Source organism: Anolis sagrei, chromosome 11 (assembly GCF_037176765.1).
Source record: "Anolis sagrei isolate rAnoSag1 chromosome 11, rAnoSag1.mat, whole genome shotgun sequence".
NCBI classification, from domain to species: domain Eukaryota; kingdom Metazoa; phylum Chordata; class Lepidosauria; order Squamata; family Dactyloidae; genus Anolis; species Anolis sagrei.
In genome coordinates, this window is record NC_090031.1 from 16,207,395 (window position 1) to 16,220,998 (window position 13,604).

The 13,604-nt window shown below is 43.9% G+C and overlaps 1 protein-coding gene and 1 long non-coding RNA gene across 5 annotated transcripts in view; both read left to right on the forward strand.

Annotated features, from left to right (window-relative positions):
• The window catches only part of LOC137097664 (uncharacterized), a 214,331-nt gene that overhangs the window by 147,168 nt on the left and 53,559 nt on the right, over window positions 1-13,604 (forward strand). The window lies entirely within an intron of this gene.
• Window positions 1-13,604, forward strand: part of SH2D3C (SH2 domain containing 3C) — a 78,415-nt gene that overhangs the window by 63,034 nt on the left and 1,777 nt on the right. For all 4 annotated transcript variants that reach the window (XM_067471941.1, XM_067471940.1, XM_060757215.2 and 1 more), the window contains 7 exons: window positions 252-700; window positions 3,505-3,629; window positions 5,278-5,843; window positions 9,224-9,339; window positions 9,501-9,672; window positions 10,774-10,885; window positions 13,073-13,279. In XM_067471941.1, the coding sequence (XP_067328042.1) occupies window positions 252-700; window positions 3,505-3,629; window positions 5,278-5,843; window positions 9,224-9,339; window positions 9,501-9,672; window positions 10,774-10,885; window positions 13,073-13,279 (1,747 nt within the window). The remainder of the gene's footprint in view (window positions 1-251; window positions 701-3,504; window positions 3,630-5,277; window positions 5,844-9,223; window positions 9,340-9,500; window positions 9,673-10,773; window positions 10,886-13,072; window positions 13,280-13,604) is intronic.

Sequence of the window (13,604 nt, forward strand, 5' to 3'; positions counted from 1 at the left end):
GGAATATAAATACTGTAAATAAATAAATAAATACATACATAGGCAGAAGCTGGGCTAAAGGCCAGGAACTTACCCCGACCCAGACTTCGAACTGTCAACCTTTTGGTTGGCAAGATTTGCTGCCGCTGGCAGTTAACCTGCTGTGCTAAAGCCCGGTCCATCTCAGCTTCTTCCAAGACATTGCACATCACAAAGCAAGTCTCAAAAATAATAATCTCTTTTTTTCCCCTTCGCCTACCTGGACTTCTCAGGTTTCTGAGAGTCTAGTACAGAGAAATGGGGACTTTTTGATACGCGACTCGCTCACCAGCTTGGGGGACTATGTGCTGACATGCCGCTGGCGGAACGAGCCGCTCCACTTCAAGATCAACAAGGTGATGGTCAAGTCCAGCGAAGGCCGCACTCACATCCAGTACCTCTTTGAGCAGGAGAGCTTCGATAACATCCCGGCGTTGGTGCGTTTCTACGTGGGCAACCGCAAGCCGGTCTCAGAGCAGAGCGGGGCCATCTTCTACTGCCCCATCAACCGCACCTTCCCCCTGCGCTACCTGGAGGCCAGCTATGGACTTGCCAATGGGAAGCACAGCGGCTCACACGGCCACAACAACCAGAAAGGGGGACACATCAAGCGGAGGAGCATCACCATGACTGATGGACTGACGGCTGACAAGATCATCAGGGCCGAGGGCTGCCCCACTAGGTAATCGGAGCTCAGCCGGGGACCAGGGACTTTGAAACTATTGGAGGGCAGGGGGATTCAAAAAGGAACCTTGAGGTCTTAGAACTGGGTTCAAGACTGTTTTGCAAGAATACAGTATTCCCGCCACACTTCTGGGGTCCCTGGCTTCCACTGAACGAAAATATTTTATACTTAATTTTTTAAATTACTGTATATACTCGAGTATAAGCCTAGTTTTTCAGCCGTTTTTATAGGCTAAAAAAGTTCCTCTCGGCTTATATTCGGGTCGACGTTATTTAATATTTTACTCTGTTATTATTATTTTTATTACATGTATTATTTTACTCTATGTATTATTATTATTGCATTTATTATTTTACTCAGTTATTATTATTACATTATTATTTTGCTTTATTATTGTTATTATTACATGTATTATTTGACTCTATTTATTATTGTTATTATTACTGTTGAGATTAATTTCACAATTCAGCAGCAGATCACAACTTCAGATCACAACTTCAGCACTTTCCAGTAGCTTCTTCCTGCACAGTATTTTCAGTCAACTGCTCCCACAACCTGCAGTCACTCTGGAACCTTTTACAGACACTTGAGCACATGCCCGGCCATTGTCAGTTTTACTATTTATTTATTTGCTATACTTGTATACCGCTGTTTCTCAGCCTAGCCGGCGACTCAACGCGGTTTACAACAAAATACAACAATCAACAGTATACAATTTAAAACCATAAAAGCATGATACACAATATTCACACATCAATAACAATCCAATGCATCTCCTGACTAAAATCGTGATCCAGTTTCGTCTTCCATATTACCAATCCTTTAATCATTACATTCATTGCACCGAATTAACCATTGTTTTCCCCTCCAATCTAGATGACACTACAAACTTACCACAGCACACGGTTATATCTTGTCTTAGCAGACAGGTTCTTTTAATCAATTTCATAGAGCCTTCGATGAACAGCATCACAGCACAAGGAGAGAGAATACACTGTACATGACTTCCTTATATACAATTCTATACAATTACACATAGCAATCTCTGATTGGTTCCCAACTCATTGACTTAACTCAGACCCAGGATTACATCATTCACAATCACCTGGACTAGGCCAGAACACATTCCCCAAATGATTCCCTATATACAGTTATTGCATGACTCAGCATTTCCAATAGAAGCCTATTAGCAGTGCATGACTCAGCTATATTACATTACAATACATTGTAAAATCTGACAATTACATTTATTATTTTACTCTATTATTACTGTTCTTACATTTCGATTATTTTACTCTATTATTATTATTATGTTACTCTCTTTATTCTTATTGGAAGGATACATAAGCACATTTACGTTGAAGAAGGTTAGAATCAGAGTTGGACAGTCTTAAATTACAGTGTTATGTAAATATTCAAAAACATTTAACCTTCTGATGCCTCAGTTAATGTAATTTTATTGGTATCTGTTGGTATTTTGAAACTGACCAGTAGCTGCTGCATTTCCCACCCTCGGCTTATACTCGAGTCAATACATTTTCCCAGTTTTTGTGGTAAAATTAGGTGCCTCGGCTTATATTCGGCTCGTCTTATACTCAAGTATATACAGTAATATCTTTAAAAACCTGTGAAACAGCGAGTCCGCTAAAACCGAACCGCAAAGTATCGAGGGAACACTGTACAGAATTGCAATACAAGAAGGGCAGAATTTGTTGTTAAATTCATATATCCTTTCATAAAGTCCTGTTTCCCTTGAAGGTAACTTGACTTTAGTGGTTCAGTGTAGGGCAGAGACAGAAAAGGTCTTTCTGTTGTCGTTCTCATCAAGCCAATGGGAATCTGGCTGATCCACTGCAAATCACCTGAAGATTCAGTATATCTTGAGCTACATTCCATCACAGTGCCCCCGATGCAATGGGTTAAACTGTTGTGCCGGCAGGACCGCTGACCAAAAGGTCGGTGGTTTGAATCCGAGAGCAGGGTGAGCTCCCATCTGTCAGCTCCATCTTCTCATGCAGGGACATGAGAGAAGCTTCCCACAGGATATAATCCGGGTGTCCCTGGGCAATGTCCTTGCAGACAGCCAGTTCTCTCACACTGTTTTTAAAGTCACTCCTGTTTTTAAAGTCACAAAAAATCACATACAAATAGCAAATTCATCCTCTATGATATAATATACTTTATTTATATTCTGCTCTATCTCCCCAAGGGGATTCAGGGCGGATTACAGCACACACATACAGCAAACATTCAGTGCCGTTATACAGTTAACAAGGACAGGCAATACATAAACAGAGGTAAAGACTTTTCCCATCTTTTCCATTTCCTGCATCAGGAGGCTGTGCTCGGTTCCGGCCACAAGGGGTGCTGTCACTCCATCTTCCCTGCTGAAGAGCTTTTTTGTTCATAAACGTCCTCCCTTTTGATAGAATCACCGTGCCTAAATACCTCCCCGCTTTAACTCTGTACCAATTTATCTATTCACATTTCTGTTTTCGATCTGCTACGTGGTCAGGGAGCTGGGCTGAAGGTCAGGAGCTCACCCTGACCCGGGCTTCAAACTGTCAACATTTTGGTTGGCAAGGTTTACTGCAACTGTGATTAACCAGCTGTGCTAAAGCCTGTACATGCTGCAAAAGTGCATTTTTCAGGGTCACTGAACATATCTTGTCAGGTTTTGAGGCATCAGAGGATGTTTTGTTGATACATTAGAGGGGGAGAGGGGGATTTTTTTTCATGCATTCTTCTGCACGATCCTTTTGGAGTTACTTGAGCCAAAGATCTTCCTCTTCTTTGCGCAGCGTCTCCTTGCCGCATCACCGGGACATCATCCGGAACTGTGCGGTCAGCGTGGATCAGATTCAAGACCTCCACTCCTCAATGTCTCCCATCTCCGAGACCCCTGCAACCCCAGCTTACAGCACTGGTAGGAAGGGCTCAACTTTACTGAGTCATGCTATTGATTAAGATACTTTTTAATAATAATAATAATAACAATAATAATAATAATAATAATAATAATACAGTGCTTCCTCACTTACTGTGGGTGTTACATTCCAGACCGCCCACGAAAAGTGAAAATCCGTGAAGTAGGGTTGCTATATATGTATATTGAGTTCCGAGGGTGAGGCAGAAGTGAGGAGAGATTTAAAGGCACGGCACGCCTTTTTTTTTTTTTTTTGCTAGCTATCTGTGCTTTGCTTTGCAATCTCTCTTGATTATTTATTTATTTATTTATTTAAATAAATAAATCTCTTGATTGGCTGCCTCTTTCCCGAGGGGGAGGGTGAAACCCCCTTCCACTCTCCATCATTGCCAGGAGGTGGGATCAAAATGCTGCTCTGGGCAACAACAACCAATCATAAACCCACAAAACAGCGAGTCTGTGAAAAGTGAACCACAAAGTAGCGAGGGAACACTGTAATGATCCAATACAACAACAAGCATAGTGATCTTGTTTGCTGTGTACTAAGCTTGTTCTGTTTCTAATAATAATAATAATAATAAATTTTATTATTATTATTATATAATTATTATATTTATTATTATTATTATTAATTCCAATTAAAGGTGGTCCCAGTGGTGATCAGCACACTGGGTGCAGTGCCTAAAGACCTTGGCCTGCACTTAAACACAATCGACACTGACAAAATTACCATCTGCCAGCTGCAGAAGGCCACCTTACTGGGATCTGCACGCATTATTTGCTGATACTTGGGAAGTGTCTGATGTGTGATCCAATTCAACAGCCAACAGAGTGTCTGCTGTGGACTCATCTTGTTGTGTTTCAAATAATAATAATAATCATAATCATAATAATAATAATAATTCAAGTGCTTTAAATTCCCCAATAGAAAATGGACAGGTGCTCTACATACATTTTAAAAAATGATAATAAGAGAGGGAAAGACAGATATTATGACCTGTAAGAATTGTAGTTGAAGTCCAAAATACCTGGAGAGAGGGCCCAAGTTGACTAACGCCTGCAGAAGACACACCAAGCAGCTAATAGTAGGCACAATTCACTTTGCTGCCCCTTACTGGTACTGTTATTTATTTCTTTATTAGCTGTTCCCTGCCACACGTTGCTGTGGCCCAGTCTGTGCATATGTGTTTTGTGTGTATATATATATTTGTGTAGGGTAAAGGTAAAAGTTTTCCCCTGACATTAAGTCTAGTCGTGTCTGACTCTGGAACTCTGGTGTTCATCTCAATTTCTAAGCCGAAGAGCTAGCGTTGTCCATAGACACCTCCAAGGTCATGTGGCCGGCATGACTGAATGGAACACTATTACCTTCCCGCCAGAGTGATACCTATTGATATCTACTCACATTTGCATGTTTTAGAATTGCTAGGTTGGCAGAAGTTAGAACTCATGCCGCTCCCCAGATTCAAACCTGCGACATGTGTGTGTTTGTGTATATATGTCTGGTTTTGAGCATGCATTGTAATGTATTTTTTGCTTTTTGGCTTTTTTAGTCTCTTCTGATGTGTTTTTCAGTGTTTTTATGAGTGATGGACACTCGTTGGCGTGATATGTATCTTGTGTCCAAGTTTGGTGTTTTGCATTGCAGTCTCTCGGCTAAAACCCAACGGAGGCCAAGTTGGCAACAGCGTCTCCCCAGGCTCCCCCGTCACCAGGCGTTCCAGTGAGCCGCAGCTGTGCCAAGGGAATGGGAGCAAAGCCGACCCTTCCGACAGCAGCCGCTCCACCCCGTCGCACGGCTACTCCCGGGCGTCCCCTTCTCCTTCGGTCAGCAGCTACAGCGACCCAGACACGGGACATTACTGTCAGCTGCACCCTCCTTCCCCAGTTCAATGGGACCGACCGCCAGGGGATGGCAAGGCGCCGTCGGCCAAGGGCTACGTGGAACGGCTCAAGGGGGACGAGGCCCAGCGGGGCCTTGGACTGAACGGCTCCGAGGCTGGACCCCGGAGGAGGCCGGAGCAGGACGCTGTGGGCTTGGCGGTTCCTGTAGTGGAACGGACCTCTTCCTTCAACCCCGCGGTGTTCCACTCCCTCCTCATCCCCCTGGAAAACAAGCCCTTGGAAATGGCTGTGCTGAAGAAGGTGAAGGAGCTCCTGGCCGAAGTGGATGCCAAAACGCTTGCCAAACATATCACTCAAGTGGATTGCCTGGTATGAAAAAATAGGGGCATCTGGGGAGGGAGGGGGGAACAGTTGCAGGTTACAACACTCAGATCAAATCACGGTGTTGCATGCCTTACTGCTGGATAAGCCTGATGGAATCAGAGCTTGAAATGCTTACCTTTTTTTGGGACCGTATTTATTTATTTATTTACAGTATTTATATTCCGCCCTTCTCACTCCAAAGGGGATTCAGGGTGGATCACAGAACACATATCTGGCAAACATTCAATGCCGATTATACAATGACAAGCCAGACAACAGTACAGATAGAGGTATATAGGCTTTTCCTATCTTTCGGCATCTTGGAGGTTGTGCTTGATTCTGACTACTGGAGGTGCTGTTGCTCCATCCTACATGCGAAACAGCCATGTTCACAGACTTCCTCTTTTTTAATCGAATTGCCAGTATTTCCTGCTATTTCCTTAGTAAGTCCAGTCGTTTCCAACTCTGGGACTCTGGTGGTAATCTCTATTTCTAAGCCAAAGAGCCAGCGTTGTCCGTAGACACCTCCAAGGTCATGTGGACTGCATGGAGTGCCGTTACCTTCCTGCGATAGCGGTACCTATTGATCTACTCACATTTGAATATTTTCGAGCTGTTGGGTTAATAGAAGCTGGGGCTAACAGCAGGAGCTCACGCTGCTCCCTGGATTCAAACCACTGGCCTTTCAGTTAGCAAGTTTAGCAGCTCAGCGGTTTAACCCACTGTGCCACTGATCCCAATGGTACCATTAAAATACCTCCCTGGTTAAGCGGCACCTATTTATCTACTCATATCTGTTCTTGATATGCTAGGTGGGCAGTGAGTTGGGCTGGAGGTCAGGCGCTCACCCCAGACCCTGGCTTCGAACTGCCAAGCTTTCGATCGGCAAAATTTATTGCAGCTGGTGGTTAACCTATCGAAAGAACTCTCCCAACAGATGACCCTCCAACCCGATGCTGACTTCTGTGCAACTCATTCCAAAAATATTAGTTTCCAGATTTTGGACAGGAGAGCCACTGACATGAATGAAAAGTTTCCCTCAAACCTGTGACAGCCGCCTCTCATATCCTGTCACGTTGCCAGGGCTCTACCTTATTTAGGTAGAGATGAACCAAACTCCCACTTTTATCAAACAGTTTAATTAAAACAGCACTTACTTGCTGGCTTTTTTAATAGACCAAAACATAAAAATAGCACCCAGCCACAGAATAAACAAAAACTGATAGCAAAAACAACTCTGTAGTCAAAAGGGTCCAGTCCAGTGGTCAAATGCCGACAGATCAATAAACAAAGTCCAGGGATCAAGAGTCTATACCGTAGTCAAAAGCCAGTCCAAAGGTTCAAGGTTCCAGGATTCCAAGATTACAGGAGACAGGTCAGGATACCGAAAAATCCAACGGACCTGGGAGAAAAACCAGCAGCATCCACCACCAAAATACAACAGATACTTTTCTCCCAAAGATCAGTCTCAAGGTTAGCTCCTTAAATCCAGTAACACCCAGTTGCAATCCATCTCCTGCACACCTCCACCCCTAATTGCTTTCAACCATGAACTCCCACTTACAGATTAGCAAACCCTCTAGAACAGTGTTTCTCAACCTTCCTAATGCCGCGACCCCTTAATACAGCGCCTCATGTTGTGGTGACCCCCAACCATAAAATAATTATTGTTGCTACTTCCTAACGGTAATTGTGTTACTGTTATGAATCGTAATAAAAATATCTGAAATGCAAGATGAATTTTCATTCACTAGACCAAATTTGGCACAAATAACCAGTAACAGAGCTCCATGCAGACATGTCAGCCTTGGAAGTGTCTATGGACAACACCAGCTCTTCGGCCTAGAAATTGTGCACCAATCCCCAGTCTTGGACATGACTGGACTTAATGTCAGGGGAAAACTTTTACCTTACCTTACCCAATATGCCAAATTTCAATACTGGTGGGGTTGAAGGGAGAATTGATTTTGTCTTTTGGGAGTTGTAGTTACTGGGATTTATAGTTCACCTACAAGAGCATTCTGAACCCCACCAATGATAGAATTGAACAAAATTTGGCGCACAGAACTCCTATGACCAAGCGAAAATACTGGAAATGTTTGGTAGGCATTGACCTTGAGTTTTGGAGTTGTAGTTCATCTGCATCCAGAGAGCACTGTGGACTCAAACAATGATAGATCTGGATCAAACTTGGCACGGATACTCAATATGCCCAAATGTGAACACTGGTGGAATTTGGGGAAAATAAACCTTGACATTTGGGAGTTGGTAGTTGCTGGGAGTTATAGTTCACTTACAATGAAAGAGCATTCTGAATCCTGTCAACGATAGAATTCGACCAAACTTCCTACATAGTACCCCCATGACCAACAGAAAATATTGTGTTTTTTATGGTCTTTGGTGACCCCTCTGACACCCCCTCATGACCCCCTCAGGAGTCCCGACCCCCAGGTTGAGAAACACTGCTCTAGAACTAATACTTCCATCACCAACCACCATCAACTGCAGAACATATGACATATCCCTTCATTATTCAAACCCAGGTTCATGGGAGGTTGTTGTTGTTCATTCGTTCAGTCGTCTCCAACTTTTCGTGACCTCATGGACCAGCCCACGCCAGAGCTCCCTGTCAGCTGTCACCACCCTCAGCTCCTTCAAGGTCAGTCCAGTCACTTCAAGGATGCCATCTATCCACCTTGAGGTAGTGCTTATCAATTGTCGCTGAAGTTTTGTTTTTGAAAGATGTGCCTGTACTTGGACACTCGCCTTCCCTCTCCATCATCCCTGGCCTTCTGCATTAGTGTCACGTCAAATGAGGCTGAGAAACTGCATGTCGCAAAGGCCTCTCCCCAGAGTCGCCTTGTCCTTGGCTGTTTTGGAGCAAGCGCTTATCTGCTTCCCCCAGGCTGAAACCAGGTTCAGTGGTTTGTTTTCATCGGGGAGAGGATTTAGCTGATCCTGCAAACATGGCGTGCAGCGCAAGAAGGAGAGAAGACCATTGGTGTTCCTCCATCCCTCCCAGAACCATTTTGCAGGCTCTCGAGAAGAAACACCAGCAACCTTCTTGCTTGGCCTTTTGCATTCGCTGTCAACCTCATCCTCTCCCACCTCTTGGTGTTGTGGAATATCTCTGGAAGCTGGCCAAGATCAGCTAAATGCAATACATTATGCAAGGGGGGGGGGCGGTATAAGGTGGGTCAACCCTGTAGATGTTTCAGAGTATGCACATGCAATTTTACATCCGCAGCCACTGTTTTTATTAAATTTGTGTCAACGTTCTTTATCTTGCTGGGACTCATTTCCACTAAATAAGCCCCCTGGAGTCTCTGTATGCGGAAAACAGTAATAATACGATGAGTGAGATTAAACCACGTTCTTTGTTGCAGGTTGCTAGGATACTGGGCGTTTCCAAGGAGACGCAGAGACTCATGGGTGTGAGCTCCGGGATGGAGCTGCTCACCCTGCCCCATGGACACCAACTTCGGCTGGATTTGTTGGAAAGGTAAGGCGCAAGGGACAGAGCAAGGATGACAATATTATCCAAGTACCGTGCTTTGCCTTCCCTTGGACAGGACACGATGGGTGGTCTTGAAATGGCAAAGTTCCTAAGGAACTGCGCACCCCTCGGTTCCCCTTCTCACTTTCCTCCTTCGCCTCTCATAGGTTCCATACGATGACCATCATGATCGCGGTGGACATCCTGGGCTGCACCGGCAGCATGGAGGAGAGGGCATCCCTGCTCCACAAGACCATCCAACTGGCCGCGGAGCTGAAGAGTACAATGGGCAACATGTTCAGTTTTGCGGCTGTGATGAACGCACTGGAAATGACCCAGGTAGAACCCCTAAATGGTGTGGTCTGCTCTCTCCCCCCCACAAATTGCATTCTTGTACATTGAATGACCACTGGAAGTCGGTACAGTGTTCCCTCACTTATTGCGGATGTTATGTTCTAGGACCACCCATGATAAGTGAATATCAGTGAAGTAGGGATGATATATATATATCTATATATATAAAAATGCTCTGTGCATAACAAGTACCTTAAAAACAAAAGAACAAAAGAACAAAATCACACCAAATTTGGCAACAAAATGTCTCACAACACTCAAAAAATTATGATTTTGTCATTTGGGAGTTGTAGTTGCTGGGATTTATAGTTCACCTACAATCAAAGAGCATTTCTGTCGAAGGCTTTCATGGCCGGAATCACTGAGTTGTTGTAGGTTTTCCGGGTTAGATGGCCTCTAGAACATGGCCATATAGCCCGGAAAAAGGAGAAAATATCTCTAGAACATGGCCATATAGCCCGGAAAAAGGAGAAAATACCTCTAGAACATGGCCATATAGCCCGGAAAACCTACAACAACCCAAAGAGTATTCTGAACACCAGCTATGGAATTGAGCCAAACTTGGCACACAGGACTCCCATAACTAACAGAAAACAGAAGAAAGGTTTGGTGGGCATTGACCTTGAGTTTGGGAGTTGTAGTTCACCTACATCCAGAGAGCATTGTGGACTCAAACAAGGATGAATCGGGACCAAACTTGGCACGAATACTCAATATGCCCAAATATAAATACAGATGGAGTTTGGGGAAAATAGACCTTGACATTTGGGAGTTGTAGTTACTGGGATTTATAGTTCACTTAAAATCAAGGAGCATTCTGAACTCCACCAACGCCAAAATTGGGGCAAACTTCCCACACAGAACCCCCATGACCAACAGAAAGTACTCTATTTTCTGGTGGTTTTTGGTGACCCTTCTGACACCCCCTTGCAAATTAACTGGCAGAATATATTAATCCATACCCTAAAATGAGATTTCTTATACTTACCCTTGGGCATCCTAAATGGAGTGCTGAATATATACATAGAATTAATAAATAAGTGCCCAGCCCTCGTTGGCTCATCCCACTTTTCCCTTGAATTCCAGATCTCGCGCCTGGAGCAGACGTGGATGGTGCTACGCCAGCGCCATACGGAGGGAGCCATCCTCTATGAGAAGAAACTGAAGCCTTTCCTGAAGAGCTTGAATGAAGGCAATGGTGAGTTTTGGAAACAGGCTGCCCAATGCGCGGGAATTCATCTAAATCCCTCCCCACCTATTCTGTTCATTATAGTCACGTCCTTATAGAGAAATACTCATGCGAAGGAGTTTATCTATTCCTTCTCTGAATATTTAGATTCTTAATAAGCAATGGGAGGAAACTAAATGAGTTCCGAATTGAAGATCGCGTCATCCAGACCCAAGTAAAAATTCCATGTTTGAGGCCAGATGGCTGCACAATGCAAGCCTCATCTGGTGGCACTCTGAATACCAGGCTGTCTATCTGAAGTCCTCCAGCACAAGAGAGTCCACCATCCTTCATAGAAGTCCTCCCATGGTCCAGATATCCTTACAGTTAATACATTTCTCCAGATCCTCAACAAAAATTGCTTATAACTGAATCCCATTAGATTTTGTTGCATTGCTCAAGTCAACAAAGGAAAAGCTTTTGCACTCTTATATAGGATGTCCTCTGAAGAGTATCATCTACTGGTCTCAGAGTCGAACATACCTAGTCTGTTAAATCTGTTCCATTACTAATATATGCAAGACTCTGTGAGGAACATTAAAGACAGGAGGAAAAAAGTTTTGATTTTTTGTACGTATATGCGTGTTTACATCAATTGAGACTATAAAATCCATAATAACAATAATAATAACAATAATAATAATAATAATAAAGTCCTAGGTGCTTGGGAAGGGTTTGACTTGGGATTTTGTGATACGAAATCCAGCATATATATCTCATCTGCTGTGACATACTGTGTTTTTGTGTCAGTAAAAAATAATAAATACTTTATTTATATTGCACTTTATCTCGGCAAGGGGACTCAAAACGGATTACAGTACACATATACAGAAAACATTCAATGCTGTTATACAATTAACAAAGACAATAAACAGAGGTTAATGGCGTCCCATCCTTTTCCATCTCTGGCATCTGGAGGCTGTGCTCGACTCCGGCCATTGGGAGGTGCTGTCACTCCATCTTCCATGCCGAGAAGCTTTGTTGCCTTTAGACGCTCGCCTGATCGAATTGCATGGGCACCTTTTATTAACTCCGTGCCAAAGCAGTACCTACAGTTTTCATACTGCTAGATGAGCAGAAGCTGGGCTGACATTTGGGAGCCCACCCCAATCCAGACCTGAACTGTCAACCTTTCAATTGGCAAGATTTTCTGCAGCTAGCAGTTTAACCCACTGCGCTAAATCCCGGCCCAAAAACCCATGAGCCAGACACAGTCAAACGTGGCACTTTACTTGTTTTTCTTGATTGAAGCCACTACTTAGTATTTTCTGCAGAATTAAATGATGGAATTTTAATCTACTCAATCTCTAGTCCAGTGGTTCTCAACCTTCCTACTGCCGTGACCCCTTAATACAGTCCCTCATGTTGTGGTGACCCCCAACCATAATATTGTTTTCGTTGCTACTTCATAACAGTCATTTTACTACTGATATAAATCATAATGTAAATATCTGATATGCAGGATGCATTTTCATTCACTGGACCAAACTGGGCACAAATACCCAATACACCCAAATGTGAATGCTAGTGGGGTTGGGGGAGGATTGATTTTGTAATTTGGGAGTTGTAGTTGCTGGGATTTATAGTTTCCTTATAATCAAAGAGCAGTCTGAACTCTACCAGCGATGGATTTGAACCAAACTTGGCTCCCATGACCAATGGAAAACTCTGGAAGGGTTTGATGGGCATTGACCTTGAGTTTGGGAGTTGTAGTTCACCTATATCCAGGGAGCACTGTGGACTCATGCAATGATGGATCTGGACCAAACTTGGCATGAATACTCAATATGCCCAAATGTGAACACTGGTGGAGTCTGTGGAAAATAAATCTTGACATTTGGGAGTAGTAGTTGCTGGAATTTATAGTTCATTACAATCAAAGAACATTCTGAACTCCATCAAAGATAGAATTGGCTCAAACTTCCCACATGGAATCCCCATCACCATCAGAAAATACTGTGTTTTCTTATGGTCTTTGGCGAGCCCTCTGAAACCCCCTCGCGACCTCCTCAGGGGTCCCGACCCCCAGATTGAGAAACACTGCTCTAGTCTTTAATGCGGAAGTAAAAAGGGCTATGGGTATATAAGGGGGCACAGTGCTTCTACATTTTGGCACCCGAACAGGGACTCAAGAAATGCTTTGTTTTCTCTTTTCAGAAGGCCCTCCCCTGTCCAATACTACCTTCCCCCACATTGTGCCTCTCATCACACTCCTGGAGCGAGACACAGCTCTTCCGGAGAATCCCGAGCCATGGGAAAACATGGACAACAGCGTGGAGGTGGTCATGGCTCACCTGGAAGCCGCACGGATGGTGGCCCATCACGGTGGACTGTACCACACCAACGCAGAAGTGAAGCTGCAGGGTAAGGAAAGGTGGCCATTGGGAGCACAACTGACCACAAAGCTTGTGCATCCCATCAGATGAGAACCCTCAATTTGTTGGAGTTGGAGATGTAGTTGGAGTTGGAGATGTAGTTGGAGTTGGAGATGGAGTTGTAGATGGAGATGGAGATGAAGGATAAAGCAAAGTCCCTCTAAAGGATGGTCTTCCGATTTTTCAAATCCCCCATGGACCGTTAAAACAAGCTGTATTTATTATCAGAGGGGCCATAATAAAAGCCAGCTAAGCCCCGCTTGGTCTTGTATCGCTCTGTCCCATTTTATTCCTTTTACCAATTTGTCACTTGA